The sequence below is a fragment of the Solenopsis invicta genome, chromosome 10, assembly GCF_016802725.1.
Source record: "Solenopsis invicta isolate M01_SB chromosome 10, UNIL_Sinv_3.0, whole genome shotgun sequence".
In the NCBI taxonomy this organism is placed as follows: Eukaryota; Metazoa; Arthropoda; class Insecta; order Hymenoptera; family Formicidae; genus Solenopsis; species Solenopsis invicta.
Window position 1 is genome coordinate 3,434,163 of NC_052673.1, and position 17,670 is coordinate 3,451,832.

A 17,670-nucleotide genomic window follows, 5' to 3' on the forward strand; every position below is an offset into this window, starting at 1 on the left:
TTGTACTTGTAGACACTAATAAAAGTCTAACAACATTAAACGGATTAATAATCATTTCCAAAAATTTTAAACTTCTCTTTGTAATATAGAAACAATTTAACAAATTGCACAGACGTGATTATAACAAAACTCTGCACTGACTGAACATAATGTATCTACATCAATATATTTATACTATCTACTTGTCTTGACTGTTTATTTATCTTAAATGTACACGTAAATTAATTTAATCATGTTATTGCATGTTATATCTTACATTATTATTTATTTTAAAAATATTGTACTTTTCTAAAGTATAATGTATTGTTGAAAATGTCACGTCTGTTTACTTATCTTGAATGTACACGTAAATTAATTTAATCATGCCATTGTATGTTATATCTTACATTATCATTTATTTTAAAAATATTATACTTTTCTAAAGTATAATGGATTGTTGAAAATATCAAGAATTTATGTATTGATGAGAAAAACAATCTTCTAGAAGTCGCGTATGTTATATCAGAATCATATGTCATATTTTTTTGTTGAGCAATTTTGTTAAGCATTTGTTGAGCAACACAATTAACTTATAAGATATAGTATTGTTCTATGAGACACAGAATGTTTTATTGTTTATTTTTCAAGTATTCAATTTTATACAATAATTATAAAAGGATAGATTTGCCTTTAATTTATATTTAAAGAAGAAATTAAATGTATAAGAAATAACAGGATTGATGTATGCTTTAAAAATTATTACAGTTTTATAAAATTTGAATTAAGTATATATAGTACAGACACATACACACATGTGCGCGCGTATATGTATATACAGGGTGTTAGGTAACTACCGCCCCTGGTTTCGTGGACTGATAGATCAAGTAAAACTAAGCAGAAAAGTCTTTTACCATTTTTTAATATTTGCCATAGTTAACGAAATAAAAATTAATAAAGTCTGCGAATAAGCGCGTATCACCGCGCGCAAGGACCGCCCACCGGTCGCTGAGACGTAGGCAGCCGGGGCAGCCTTCTCCCTCCTTGCCGCGCCGCTCGCAGGCCACAGCTACTGCTGCTTTTCCCTCCTCACCGCACCACGCCGCGCCTACAGCCACGGCTGCCTACGTCTCGGCGACCGGCGGGCGGTCCTTGCGCGCGGTGATACGTGCTTATTCGCAGACTTTATTAATTTTTATTTCGTTAACTATGGCAAATATTAAAAAATTGTAAAGGACTTTTCTGCTCAGTTTTACTTGATCTATCAATTCACGAAACCAGGGGCGGTAGTTAACTGACACCCTGTATATGTAACCATATGTATGTATATACACATATACATATGTGTATATGTATATATGTATACATATACACATATGTATTTACATATACTCTAATCCTACTATTTCTTTCAAATTTAATTTCTTCCATGAATAAAAGTTAAATACAATTTTATTACAAATCCATCTTTTATAATATAATTATTGCATAAAATTAAATTCAATGTAGCTACTCACGCATATGAGCACAGGTAGCGTATAAGGAAGCGTTTATAACTAATTCTTAAAAATGGTATTTTATAAGATATTTTTATTATATATAAATTTGGAAAAAAATAACCTTTAATTTGTCTGAAAAACATTTTTTTAAATATAAAAAGAACTGGGTGGTGGGGGTATTTTGTTAAACAAAATTTAAAAAAAATTTTTTTTTTTTTACAACTTTAGAGTACTTTTTAAACCGTATAACTTTTGTTAAAAAATTTTTTCTATCTCTTATACTTTCGATGATATTCGCCCCGAAAAAAAAATTCCGTTTTTTTTTTTTGAAGAGGTGTTTCACCCCCTAAATTTGAGGTTCCGCACATATAAAAAAATACGGGTCTTTTAAATTTTTGTGTTTAACATATTTTAAGGAGAATCGAATTGGACACTTGTGACATGCCCCTTAAGTTTGCTTGCAATGTATTGCTTTTACTTTTTTACAATTTTTTAAAAATCGCACAAGGGGTTTTACTTTTATTACGAAGCATTTTGTGTGAAATGTGCTCTCAATCGTGTTTTAAAGCTTACAAGGGGAGGATCAGGTGAGTCACTCTGGGATTTTGATCCCAATTTTTTTAGTTACTCTGGAGACGAAAAAAAAGTTTACGTCTCCCGGCGTTTGATCAAATAGGCCTTAGTTTCAAAATAATAAATTTGTGAAAATTGGCCATACTGCGGCGCAACGTATGAGCCTTCCCGGTAACTGTTTTCCCAACTAGTGCAGTCGGCTCCGTGCGTTAGGTGCTTGCTTCACAATCGTAAGATCCGGGTTCGCTCCCGGATGTGTGCAATATATTTTTTTTTTAATAAGTGTATTTATCTTGATGATATTGATCTAGTATGCAAATTTCTAACATAGAAAATTAAATTTAATATCACTTTCTAAACATTAATTTAAATTTAATTTGAATTCAAGTAATAATATTTGAAATAATAAATAGGTAATAATAATAATAATATATAAGTTATTTGAAATGGATAGCATATAAAAGCAACGTATCTAAATTTTCGAATTGTTTAATTTAAATTTTAATTGGAAATAATATTAACAGTATTTTAAAATTCTAGTTTTTAAAATAATTAATCGTAGAAGAAGAATACCAGTGTTAAATTTAAACAATTGAAAATTTAGATACGTTACCTTTATATGTTATCCATTTCAAATAACTTATATATTATTATTACTACCTATTTATTATTTCAAATATTATTACTTGAATTCAAATATCCTTCAAATTAAATTTAAATTAATGTTTAGAAAATGATATTAAATTAAATTTTTTATTTTAGAAATTTGCATACTATATCAATATCATTAAGATAAATAAATAGACTTATTAAAAAAAAATAATAAAAAATATTGCACACATCCGGGAGCGAACCCGGATCTTACGATTGTGAAGCAAGCACCTAACGCACGGAGCCGATTACACTGGTTGGGAAAACAGTTACCGGGAAGACTCATATGGCGCGCCGCGGTATGGCCAATTTTCACAAATTTATTATTTCAAAACTAAGGCCTATTCGATCAAACGCCGGGAGACGTAAACTTTTTTTTCGTCTCCAAGATAACTAAAAAAATTGGGATCGAAATCCCAAGGTGACTCACTTGATCCTCCCCTTGTTAGTTCAGACTGCACACCACAAAGGGCGAGCTCAGATTGCACATGGACGTCCAACGGATGTCCATTGAACGTGTATTTTTGGATATTGGACATCCTTTTTTAGTACAATAGATCCGTCGAACATCTATGACACAAGTTCGAACAGGGATAGGTTCCCAAACCCTTACGAAAAAGATATTTATTTTAGAATGCTAAGAAAACAGTTTTCTTAACATTAAATAAAATAAAATTGTATTTTAAAGTTAAAAAAAGTCGAGAATCTTTCCCAAAAATTATTTTTGGAAATTTCCAATCAGTCACCCATTCAAGTTATTTATATAAATAACATGTTTCATCTTTTCAATAATATATTGACTTGATATACATATGTTAATACAAAATGTTCACAGATTTTCACCAAGCATCAATTCGCAGCAGTCTTACAGGTCAAGCAATGCTCGGCAAGGTTACAACTTGGATGGGTGACCGTTTGAAAATTTCCAAAAAAAATACTTAAGAAATATTCCCGATTTTTTGTACTTTAAATAACATTTTTATTTTAATTAACATTAAGAAAACAGTTTTTTACAATATTAAAATAAATATTTATAAATAAATTTTTTTTCGTAAGAAAAAATATTTTAGGGATTGTGACGTGATAGAGCAATTTTATTTACTTTCAATTATTGAATTACGAGGTGTGTTCAAAAAGTATCGCGAATTTTGAATTTTCGCGGGTTACGTATATTCGAATTTTGATCTTTTTGTGGCGTTATGTTGGTACTTATGTCTCTCACTTATGCCGACAAGCTCGGCCATTTTGAATGTTCACTTAATTGTTGACAGCTGCTTTGCTTGCACGTGTTTTGGATCGTCTTCGATTTTTACCTATTCAAAAAAATGGATCAAAGAACCTGTATCAAATTTTGTGTGAAAAACGAAATTAAGTGCGCGGATGCATTCCGAATGTTGACTGTGGCATACGGAGAAGCTACCTTGGACCGAAGCAACGTTTATCGGTGGTACAAAATGTTCTCAGAAGGCCGAGAAGATGTGAACGACGAAGAGCGTTCCGGACGCCCGAGCACTTCAACAACAGACGAAAAAATTAATGAAGTGGAGAAAATGGTATTGGCCAATCGTCGAATCACCGTTAGAGAAGTTGCTGAGGACCTAAACATATCGATTGGCTCGTGCCATTCGATTTTTATCAATGATTTGGGCATGAGACGGGTCGCCGCGAAATTCGTACCAAACGCCCCTGCTCACACATCGTTGCTTGTGCGCGACTTTTTGGCCAAAAACAACACACTAATGATGCCGCAGCCACCGTATTCCCCAGATCTGGCCCCCTGTGACTTTTTCTTGTTCCCTAAACTGAAGAGGCCCATGAAAGGACGACGTTACGCTACGCTTGACGAGATAAAGACGGCATCGAAGGAGGAGCTGGACAAGATAAAAAAAAATGATTTTTTGAAGTGCTTCGAAGATTGGAAAAACCGTTGGCACAAGTGTATAATATCTCATGGGGATTACTTTGAAGGGGACAAAATAGATATTCATGAATAAATAAATAATTTTTGAAAAAACACAAAATTCGCGATACTTTTTGAACACACCTCGTATTTTCAGCGACAAAAAATATATTTTATAAAAATCATTTTGTCTGGATTGTAGTCTAAAATTTGTTTAATGTATTAATTTAGTCCAGTTTTTATCCATTGCGTATTAAAGTGAACATTTTTAAGAAATCCATAATGGTAACACTGGATGTTTGCATCAATTCTACGTGCAAACATTACATACACAATTTTCAGATACTCTCATGCTAAAGCTTCTGGATTATTCTGCAAGCGCCGTATATCCTAATTATATAATTTTTGTGTTTTTAAAGTAGATAATTTGTGTTTTGATGCAACCCATATATGTACTTTCTATGCGAAGCGACGTTTACATTCCTCTAGTCGTCGGCATGACAAATTTCCTAACCGCACAAGTGTCGTTCTTTTACATTTTATAACTTTTTACCTGCTTGAGAGCGACAATTTTTTCTTTTATATTCTTGTTGTATGTATCGAAATAAACAAGATTATAAAATTTAAGCTAAATCAGTGAGAAGGACCGTCTCTTTTAGTATTACCCAGTGTTTCTTAACACTAGTTATTATAATTTTTTTCAGCTCCTCACTAGCCATCGTGGAGTCACTCGTGATATATGCTTCTATTAAAAAGTACACCGTAATGTGATCGTTTTCAATCATAATTTTATTTTGTTTGAACTTTCTAATATATACGATTGAAAAGTAAAATGTCAAGAACAATTAGTAAAACTCCTACAGTACAGCACGTAATATTGCAACAATATTGCGACAATATTAAAATAATCGCTATGTCGTAATCTTACAGCGATATTGTAATTTTACAGCAATATTACAGCAATATTGTTGTTGTATTGTAATATTACGTGCTGTACTGTATATAATTTTGGAAAAAATATGTGAAAAAAGTTACGGCAAAAATGTAGGGTAATCTTTGAAAAATTACAACTTTCTTAAAAATTATCAAAGAGAATTAAAAAAAAAATTAAAATTAAAGGGTCATATTTTTATTTAAAAAATGTTTCATTGATTTGGATTTATAATGTTAACTTTGCAACATAAATAATGCTTACTTTATAATATAAAATTAGCGGATTATGAGATTTTTAATAATTATAGCTTCAGATTTGTGAGTTTAGTGAATTTTAATATGAATTCAGTGTTAACAAGTAAAAATTACATATATGTATTTTTTTTTAATATATAAATTTAAAGATATAATTTTTATTTTTTAACACTAAATTTATATACAGAGTGTCACAAACTATTCATTTATTCTCTCGTGAGTTGATAGAACAAATAAAACTAAGAAGAAAAGTCCTTTACCGTTTTTCAAAATTCGCAATAATTACCGAGATAAAAATTAATACATTCGGCAAATGTACACATACTTTTCCTACCCACCGCATACGGAAACCGTCCATTCGCTGCCAAACCATAGGCAGTCGCGGCAGGCGGCGCGGTGAGAAGGGAGAAGCAGCAATGGCTGTCTCGCGATGGACGGGCGGTTTCCACATGCGGTGGGTAGGGAAAGTATATGCTCATTTGCCGACTATATTTTAATCTTGATAACTATTATGAATTTTATAAAATGGTAAAAGACTTCTCAGTTTTACTTGCTCTATCAACCCACGAGAGCATAAGTAAATATTTTGTGACACCCTCTATATATGTACAGGGTGATTCAGAAAGACCTTATGTCTTTGAAGAAACATATTTCTGTAATTATTCTGAAATAACTTTTTTTTGGCAAAGCTTGTCCAAAGCTTAGTTTTTAAATTGTAAAAAGAAATAGTTATCCAATAACCAGGCGCGTATAGCGGAGAGGCAGGTCCGGCGCAACTCACCATTCAATACGGGCGATTACGTGAGACGATTGCAGTGATCAGTTAACAGCTCGAACAATGCTCTCCCTCCCACCCTGCGGCTCTTTTAAAATATTTATCCTATTCTCATTTTTTTCTTATTTATTTATCAACTCACTGACATTAAATAATGTTAGATATAATAACGATATTTAACTATTTGACGTCTTGCTTTCAATAATTCTGTACGTGTAAAAAAATATTTTTTTTAAATCAAAACTAGCACATTTAAAATGCGTGATTGAAAAATAAACATGCAGAGAGAGAGAGAGAGAGAGAGACTTACTTATAATCCAGCATAGCAATCAACCTATACCTTTACGAAGATAGAATATTCATATCAAACTCGAGATTTTTCTCTTTTCTTTTTAACTCACTTACATGGTCTGTTAGAAATGTATCCGACCTTATTTTTTTTGTTTTGCAAAAACCAAATGGATTTGAATCAAGCGCGTTTGCACGAGCCGACTTTAAACCTTCGTAGATATGCGTGAATTATTTCCCACCTGTCGATAGCGTCAGTTGCTGGCAAGCAGCGTTTGAGTGAGATTATGTGTAGTGCTCTCGTCGTAGCGTCGGGTTTTAGGTCTCGATGCAATTGCGAAGGCTACTTGATCTCAGATATCTTTTCAGGTACGACCACGTACGTAAAGAAACGTACGTTAGCAGTGTTGTCACATACACTGCTGATAAACCAACACATAACTATTACATAACTGAGGGAACACATGAAAAGAGCAATGTTATATATCACTGTTATGTGGATAAAACGTAAATATTATACAAATTTGAAAGCACTTTAAAAGTACAAAATTATATTTCTTTGTTACGTATATAACTCATAACATAATGTAAGAATGTAATTTCGTAAAATATAAGAAAAAAAATAAAAACACCAAAGCTATCGATTGAGTCTATTCAAAAATTGATTGATTTAGCCGTTACTGACAAGGGAAGTGCGCGAAGTGTTAATCGCAAATGGATACGAATTATATATTGTTAGAAAAGTCTTATCGAGTAGAGTTTAGCTGTGCAATATTTTGCTTGAATGGCGCCTTTAGAGGGCGCTGTGCACAATGGAAGTTACAGTTATATAGCGTCTTATAAAACTCCAAAAACCTTAAAATACCTTGAAAATAATAGCGAAAAATATGTAAGAAGTAAAGTAGAGCTTAAAAAGTTTGCCTAATGATAACAAAAGTTAACTGTGGATGAAGTTTCCAAATTCATATAAGGATCAAGTTGAATTTTTTAAATAGATCCTTCTATTTTTTTGCAGATTATTTTAACTAATGTCGAAACGTTTTTGAAACACTGGTTACAAACATTTTTTCAATTAAAACATTAGGAATTATGAATCCTCAAATTTAAAAAGTATCGTGGGCATTAGCATGTGTAAGATCTTTATCTGTTAGGCTATCTATCGACGGATACTTAACACAAGAAAAGTAATAGGGGCATCCGCGTTACAGATAAGGGCGTGGACTGAGCGAAATTCAGAACGACGATTAAATCGGCAAGAACGGTAAAAACGACAAACGGGAGAGCACGGAATCGGAGCAACGTTAAATAGACAAAGACAGCTAGAAAGATAGGAAAATGAAAGTGATAGTAGAATTAATAAAAGGGAGTTGACCAAATAGGAAAAAGCTAATGGCATCTCATCTGGTTTGATAAACAAAAAGAATTATAAAGAAGATATAGAGGTAATAGAGGAAACAGAAAAAATGGAAAGAAAGCTCCGATCACGTGCTACAAATCCCTTTGTAGTCACGCTCCAAACACACTGTGCCCGAACCAAGTCATCGGTTACTCCGTGAAAACTCCGAATTATGTGCTAAAGTGTTCACCAGTGTTCACAGTTAATTGATAACTTCTTGAATAAAGACCTTTGTTACGTGATATCAAAGTCCAAGTGAATATCTTCGCGGTGCCCAGCACCTCGCTCCTCACATCCTGATACCCGCTCGTTTGCACAGAAGCTTACACATGTGTAGGTGGGTTCACGCTCGCACGTGGAGGCAGACTCCACGGGTCGTCACTTCCGCAGTATTTTTTGATTTCAAACCGCTTTCCATCCGCGCATTTTACAAAAATTACTGTTTAATACTTTATTTAATAAAATATAAATCGTATTTATTGTAATTTAAAAGCAGAAATAAGAACAAAAAGAAGAAAAAGAAAAGGGAAACATTAATAATAATAGTAACATTCAAAAAAGTAATCCGAGATAGGTCGTAAAGCAAGATCTCCTAGCGACGGGTGCCCTAGTAGGCCCACCTCGTTACATCCCCTTGCCGCGCGCGCGTTGCTTGCGTGCGTGTGCGCGCACGCGCAAGTATGTATGTAGTTTTTTGAGTGTTTTTAAGACGATTGAAACATGGCCGACCGCCCAATTTAAATAAGAAATTTGTTTTCAAGAGTAAAAAATACATAGAAAAGCTAAACGTTTATTTAATTTTTGTCTACTGAAGCTTTCCCGAAATTTTTTCAAAAAAAAAACTTATTTTAAAACAGTTTTTCTACTAAAATAACTAAAATATTGAAGTTAGATAAAATATGTATAGAACCTTATTTGTAGACAAAGTATTCAAAGACTCTCAAGATTTAACACAAAATAAACAGCTAAAACAGGCTAGTGAGAGTCAGCGCGGGTATAAGAGCGCAAAACACAATCAGTGTTCAAATAGTTATTTATTCATAATGAATTAGAAGTAACGAATGTTTCGGCTCTCTTTGGAGCCCTCTTCAGCGAAATTACAAAAAGAAAAAATTATTTTAATCGTTATCTTCAACGCAATTATAAGTGGAAGCTATTCTAATCATTAGTCCGTTACCGGGAATTACATGAGTCACCAACGGTTTGCCAAATCCGCCGTGGAAGCATTGCCCGTTGTCGTGTTGGTGACTCATGTAATTCCCGGTAACGGACTGATGACGATTAGAATAATTTCCACTTGTAATTGCGTTGAAGATGACGATTAAAATAATTTTTTTCTTTTTGTAATTTCGCTGAAGAGGGCTCCAAAGAGAGCCGAAACATTCGTTACTTCTAATTCATTATGAATAAATAACTATTTGAACATTGATTGTGTTTTGCGCTCTTATATCCGCGCTGACTCTCACTAGCCTGTTTTAGCTATTTATTTTGTCTTATTTGTAGAGTTTTTTGTAAGCTTTGTAACGATCCTGCTTTGCGCATGGGCGGTATTGTAACGGAGGCGAGAGCGCGAGTGATCGTCAGGAAAGAATTAAATGCGAACTTAGTTTTTAGAAGAAAAATATATACAAGATTTATTGGAGAATAAATGACAACGTAATACAGACGAAAATAATGGGAAATTACAGAAAGAGTATTAAAAAACGGACGCTAAAAACACCGGAAATCGGACGGACAATTCGCGGAATTATATAATCGGAGCTTTAAATCCGAGGACTATTTACAGAACAGGTGCCTAGCAACGTCGTACGCGTGCACCGGCAAGTTTGCGTTGTTCAGCGATCAGTTGAGAAGCTATAAATAACTTTACTCTGTTTATGCTGCCCGAAAGCTTGAAGGCTGAACGGCCGCGCGGGCATGGCAATACCGCGTCGCGAAATCAGGCTTAATCACAGACCGGCACAATGCGTGGCGGTTAATACAGCTGATGTTTCCGGTGGGTGGCAATGTCCACGCCAAGAGCACTTGGTAGAAGCGTGGAATCTCCGCACCCTTTGTTGTGGAGCATCGCCGAGAGCGAAGAGTACTTTGCAGAAGCCAAGGCTCTTGATTCCTTTTCTGAACCTGGGTGGCTTCTTCTGGTCGGAGAGGAGAAGAGAGCCTGGTCCGCGATCAGGCCTGGTCTTGCGACGCGATGCCGCCTTGCCCCCGGCCTCCAAGCGCTTAGGCAGCGTAAACAGCATGGGGCTATTTATAGTCTCTCAAGTATAAATCGCCGAACAACGCAAACTCGCCGGTGCACGCGTATGACGCCGCTAGGCACCTGTTCTGTAAAATAATCTTCAGATTTAAAACTCCGTTTGTATATACAATATAATTCCGCAAATTGTCCGTCCGATTTCTGTTCTTTTCAGCGTCCATCTTTTAATACTCTTTCTGTAGGGCGGAATTTGATAGCGCATGGTGCGATAGCCCACCAACTAATCATTTGACTTATCTAACCCAACTAACGGAAAAACTCTAGGCATTGGCAGCTGTGAGTGGTGGTGTGCTATCGGTCCCGTGTGCTATCGGAATCTGCCCCTTTCTATAACTCTTCGTTATATTCGTCTGTATTACGTTGTTATTTACTCTCCAATAAATCTTGTATACTTTTCTTCCAAAAACTGAGTTCATATTTCATTCTCTCCTGGCAATTTCTCGCGCTCTCGCCTCCATTACAATACCGCCCGTGCGCAAAGCAGGATCGTTACAGTTTCATTTTTTATTTAATACATTTTTTGTAAAATGAATATTTTTGAAATAATCAAGAAAAACTGTTTTTTTTTCTCCAAGTATATCTTGAAAACTGTACGAGAGCGCCGATTAATTTATAAGGAAAAGTTGATCAGGACCCTCTCCTTGATAACATATGTCAAGGTCAAAGTCGACAGAGGCTGCTCCCTTGTTATGCACTTTTACCCGGCAACTTGATCTTTATACGAATTTGGAAACTTCATCCAAAGTCAACTTTTGTTATCATTAGGCAAACTTTTTAAGTTCTACTTTGTTTCATACAATATTTTTCACTATAATCATTGATCATTTTTAAGATATTTTAACGTTTTCAGACTTTTATAAAATGCTATATAACTTTAACTTCTATTGCGCACAGCGCCTACTAGAGGCGCCATTCAAGCGAAATATTGCACAGCTAAACTCTACTCAGTAAGACCTTTCTAACGATATATAATTCGTACCTATTCCCGATTAACACTTCCTTGTGAGATCTGATAATCTCGTATGTGTGGAACTCGCTGACTCGCGTAAAAAAGGATCGGTCTTTCTCGTTTCTCCTACATTGACGCGAGACGCAACTGATATAAACGATGGAAAAATTTTTTGCCTAATTTTTTACTAAAAGATGCTTAAGTTAAAGGAATTAAACATTTTTTGTAACACCCTATATGAGTTTAATTATGTTATAATTATATTTGCAGCTATGTGTTAAGTATTTTTCAATAAATACTGTTGGTACTGAAAATCTGTAGTTTATATATAGATTTTTAGTACACAGAGAAAAAAGTATGTAGTATTTGTGATTATAATTGCATAGTTGGAAAATTATGGTTAAGAGAACTATTTTTATAGTTATTATCACTATATTGTTAGCACAAATAACGTTATATGTATAGTTGTGTCAAATGTGAAAATATTTTACTATAATACATGATAATTATTAATATAGTAAAGTATATATGAAAATTAAAATAACTATTTTTATATTGCTAACACAACTACAATTGTAGTGAATATAATTATTTTCTTAACCATGCAATTATAGTCACAAATATCACATAATTTTTTCTCTGCGTATAGTAATACACAAAACCGTCACTAGATGGCTACTATGGCGTTTTATTTTTTGTAAGAAAGGAATCACATAAATGGTATAAAAGGCGGAGCTTTACGAGATTTTTCACCGATGAGAATATCGGTGTTATTATAGTAAAATAATTTTTCTGATGACTTTATTTAAAAATGAAATCAAGTGGATGATGTTTTGATTTACTAATGATTAAAACTAACCTTTTTAAACTTCCAATATTGGAACCATATAAACATAATAAACATAAAATTGAATTGATAATTACAACCATTCTGTTTCCTCAGTGTATCGGCAGTATATATCGAAATATAATTTACATCCTGCAAATACCGAATAAAAGAGCAGCAAAGAGAAAACTTACAATTACTTCGATGTAACATCCCACATAGCACGTAATATTCCTTCACAGAAATATTACATATTACTGTAAAATATTACAGAAATATTATTGTGATATTACACAGTGATAACATTGAAATATTCCAGTGATATCACAGAAATATCACAAAAATATTACTGTGATATTACACAGTGATAATAACATTAAAATATTCCAGTGATATCATTGCAATATATTGTTGCAATATTTAATCCCAAAGAACAAGGTAATGTCAAATGACGTTTCTATTATGTCTTATTAATGCAACGTCACTATCTCTTTGATTGATTTCGATATTTTCAGTATCCATAATATTCTTGGTAATTCGGTATCCTATATAAGAAATCAACTTACAGATAAAATAATAATGTCTTTGCCCTTTCGTGGATTAAAAGTAAAAGTTAAGAAAAAGAATTAATTAACTTTGTTATTAGTTTAGATATTTACTTACAATTAGTTTATACCATAAACTGTATATATAAACTAATGTACGCTCTTCTATGTAATCCTTCAATTTAATTATTGCTTTACAACTCGATCAATAATGATTTTATTAAAAAATTACAGAAAAACCTTTGTATTTGTCTTATTACAATTTATAATTTTTACAGGAGCACAAAAATCAATTTTAATTTTAAAAAATTTTCATCATGAGGAATTTTTTTAAAGAAAATGTTTACAAAAAGTTTTGTCAATACACATTTATTATTCACTTGGCAATAAATATTTTAAGTTATATTTAGAAGTTTCTGAAAAAAATATACATTTTTACGTTTAATATTTACTGCTCGGTACATTATTTTGTAAAATAGTTTATTCATTAATATTGATTAGACTATTATACACCACAGTAAAAGGTTTTTCAAGTTAATTAAAATATTATATTTCCAACAAAGTTTTCTTTAGACTTCACTTTTCTTTTCCAATTCTATTAAAAAATATGATTATATATATTCCATCATTAATTAGGTATTTTACAATGTACATTAATTATATGTATGTATATAATGTTGCGGCTCGGTCACTGACCGTCACAACATACGACGAAATAAGCGAGCGCGTGCACAGCCGCTATGCGGTCCCACCGTGCGCCGTGTGTATAAGATTCCACGCAAACAAGTGAGTGCTGGCACCGCCGCTAGGTGGCTGCGCCGCTGGAGACCTTCTCGTGAGTCGAGTGCAGCCACAGGTGTTATATCTACGCCACCGCGGCCGACTCACTAGCTCACACTTCAGTGAGATTTTGAGGAAAATTGTTGTTTGTTGTAATTTGGTGACGAATACTCGTTCTGATTCTTTTCCCAATGTGACATGTGTGTGGAATGCTGTTCCACATAAAATTTTATATTTTTACATGTAAATAATATTTTGTATTGTTATTTAATCTTGAACATAAATTAAAATTATAATTTAAATTAAATCTTTTTTAACAAAAATGAAAAAGGAAACAAGAGATATTTTTTTGTAAATTAAACATTTATTACGTTTACATTATTGTATTCTGTTTTAATAAATATAATTATTTTTTTCTATATCTCATATATATTACATGTAACAATATGAAAATAATATTAAGAATAACAATAAAAATCAAAAAAATTAAAATAATTCATTTATTTAATTTCTTGCTATATCATTTAAATATCACATAAACATTACAGAAATATTGTGAAATATCACAGTAATATTACTGTGATATTTCACAGTAATATTACTGTGATATTTCACAGTAATATTACTGTGATGCGTTTTTGGGGACATTTTGATATTATTGTAATATCACAGTAATATTTTGTGATATTTCTGCAATATTTCATTTGTAATATTGCAATGAAAAAGTGATATTGCTTTGATTTCACTGCAATATTACGTGTGATGTGGGATATATATGTTTTAAAGACAATTATGTTTCATTGCAATATTGCACGATTATATATTATAGATATAACATTTAAAGTGTTTTGTTACATATCTGAAATAGATCAGAGACGTAATTTTGTTGCTGATATTCAATAGTACATGTAACGTACATGTATGTTACTTGCTACATAACTCGTTACCTTGTGATACCTACTGTTATGTATTTAAGATGTATATGTTATATTACAGTGTTTGTTGGGTACAATCATTCTCTTGACTGAAAAATGCTAACAAATCACTACACAAGTCACTATCGTCAATTACTATTAATCACTACTAATCACATGTGAGAATTACTCGAAAAAGAACATGTGCTTACATGTCAAACACACGACACGTGTTTACAACAAAGAGAGTAGATTATATCTTCTTTGCTTTACAAACAAAGAGTCGATTAGTTTTATTATTCGTGGTAATATTGCGTGATTGGCATTTTAGAAGTCAGAATGCAGCTATTAAAAATTAAAAACATTGTTGCATCCATGTGTCGCACCTGTGATCGTGAACTCGAAGATTTCACGGTCATCCCCGACGAGCCTCTAAACGTTGCACTGCGTTGCACTCGCGGCGCGTTCACTCACGGCTCGTTTTTCTCGGGTAACTATCTCTTGTCTTAAATCAAACTCAGTCTTTCAGCCGTCAAAAACGAAAATGGCCGTGAAATTTTGATTAATATTATAAATGATGATAGTGATTTGTATAAAGTGATTTGTTAGTATTTTTTGGTTAAGAGAATAATTGCACTGAATGTGCCAACAAGTGATACAAGTGATTTAAGAAAAAAAGAGAAAAATCTCGAATTTAATTGGATATTTTATCTTTATGAAGATAAAGGCTGATTACTGTACAGGATGATAAGTAAGCATACACGTTCAAACTTGATTAGACACGTTTTCTCTCTCTTTCTCTTTCTGCATGTTTATTTTCAATCACGCATTTTAAATGTGCTAATTTTAACATAAAAAGGATATTTTTTGACATGCAATACAAAAAATTTTGCTCGATCGCGTGAGTGACCCCATGATGACTAGTAAGAATTAAGATAACGTTTTATTATTTACTATATGTCTTCGTCTTCAATAACACATAAAAATTATCTTACGTCTCAAATTTTAAGTTACGAATAGAATCACTTTTTAATTTAAGACTTAAGTGTTAAGTCTTAAGTATTATCAATTGATATACAAGATAATTATAAATTGTGCGTTACTAAAGACAACGATTCTTAAATCATATAAAACATTACTTTAAAATTATAAGTCAGCTATTTTTCTAAGGATTTAAAATTATACAGAACCATTACAGAAAACAAGAGCAAAAAGCAAAAAATATTATATAAAAAGCAAAGATGGGAAGTAACGTAAATTGATATTTCCTATTGCTGTTAAAATATTCAGACAAAGGCGGTATGTTACAATATGTAACAATATTATCTAAAGTCTTATAATAAATTTTGTATTAATATTTAATAGAATTTTTATTCTATTACTTATACAATAGAAACTATTCGATCCCCTTAGGGTTACAAATTTTAATATTTACATCTTTTACAATCTTAAACTATCTTATATTTAACCTATATCTATCTTATAATTAGCCTACAACGATTTCTTACACACACACACACACACACACACACACACACGCACGCACGCACGCACGCACGCACGCACGCACGCACGCACGCACGCGCACGCACGCGCGCGCACACACACACACACACACACACACACACACACACACACACACACACACGTCCGGGACCTTATCGTTGCAAATCTATTTTTACTTCAATCGTTTACTCGATATCCATTACTGTCTATTTTTGTCTTATTTAGTATTTCTTTCTCTTTATCGCACTCACTCCCTCTCTTTCTTGTACACTTCCTCCTGCTTTCTTTACCACTCTCTTTGTCACACCTTATACATTCTTCCTCCCATACACTCTCTCATGCTCTCTCCCTCTTCCTATCCTCTCCTCTTTCTTTGCTCCCCCTCCCCTCTTCACTCCATACTACTTTCATCTTCAAATACTTCCGATTTTCTCAACCAATCTTCTCCCTCTCCATTCTTCCTCAATACTTTCTCCACCATCTCCTTCCATCTTCCCTCCGCACCCCATCTTCCACACTCCACCCATTTGTGCTCCCATGTCTCTTTCTCTATTCCACACATTCTGTATTTCCTATCGTCTTCTTTCTTCCAGTAAATCCCTTCCCTTACTCCTTCTTCTAGCTTGTACCTTGGTATCTTCTTTCATCTATTCTCCATCCAGCCCTTCCTTATATATCCCAGCATTCTCGCCCCCTTTTTATTTTTTGATGTCACCTTTTCCCCCTCAATCCTTCAATTTTTTCTCAGTTTGTAGAAATCACAGAAGTCAAGCAACATTGGTAGTGGTTCTGTGATTCACAATCAGACTTGGACGGTTAACCGTTTGGAATTTTCCGAAAAAAATTCATGAAAGAAAACCTATATGAAGCTAACATCCCACAATTACAAAAATTGAGAATATGTTATAATTCTAGCATAGTGCTTCAGAAAAAAAGAATTATTTTTTGCTTTAAAGAACATTTTTATTTAATGTTGAGAAAACATTTTTCACAATATTAAAATAAATATTATTTTTAATTTTAATGTAAAAAAATAAAATATCCCATTAATTTTATTGTTTTTAAAAATATTCTTTTTAATTGCAAAATATGTTTTTTAAAATGTTAAAAGAATTTTGCTAATTAGGATCAAACCTGTTATCACTATAACGTTTTATTTTATATAATATAATGATATAATATAATCATAGCGACATCGCACGTGTAACAAAGCGGATATTTGCATGTTACTGTGACATCGTTGTGATATCATTGTTACTTGTCACACATCTTTACAACACTACGGTGAGTTTTTTTGCAATGAGGGTATTGTTAAAAATTATTCACTTCAAAAAATACTTAATGATAAAAATATATTAATGCACTTTTGCAACTATTAAAATCAATTTAAAAACGTATTATGATATAGGTTATTATATTTATTTATTATTATTATTTAATTTTAGTTATTATTACTTAATTTTAAATTATATATGTACAGTTATTTAAATACACTTTTTTTTTAATTAAGTTCAAAAATGGACGCATAGATGACGGTATGATGATTAAACAAGTGGATCTAATGTTGCCAGCTGAAATGGCGGGTCCTTTGAAAGCAGTTGCGACTAAATGCGCAGCAGAACGTAAGTTTAACTTTATATAATA

The 17,670-nt window shown here is 32.7% G+C and overlaps 1 protein-coding gene across 1 annotated transcript in view; it reads left to right on the forward strand.

Moving 5' to 3' along the window:
* Positions 1–17,670, forward strand: part of LOC113005639 (general odorant-binding protein 72) — a 162,494-nt gene that overhangs the window by 74,465 nt on the left and 70,359 nt on the right. The window contains exon 4 of the mRNA XM_039454596.1: positions 17,537–17,648. Within this exon, the coding sequence (XP_039310530.1) occupies positions 17,537–17,648 (112 nt within the window). The remainder of the gene's footprint in view (positions 1–17,536; positions 17,649–17,670) is intronic.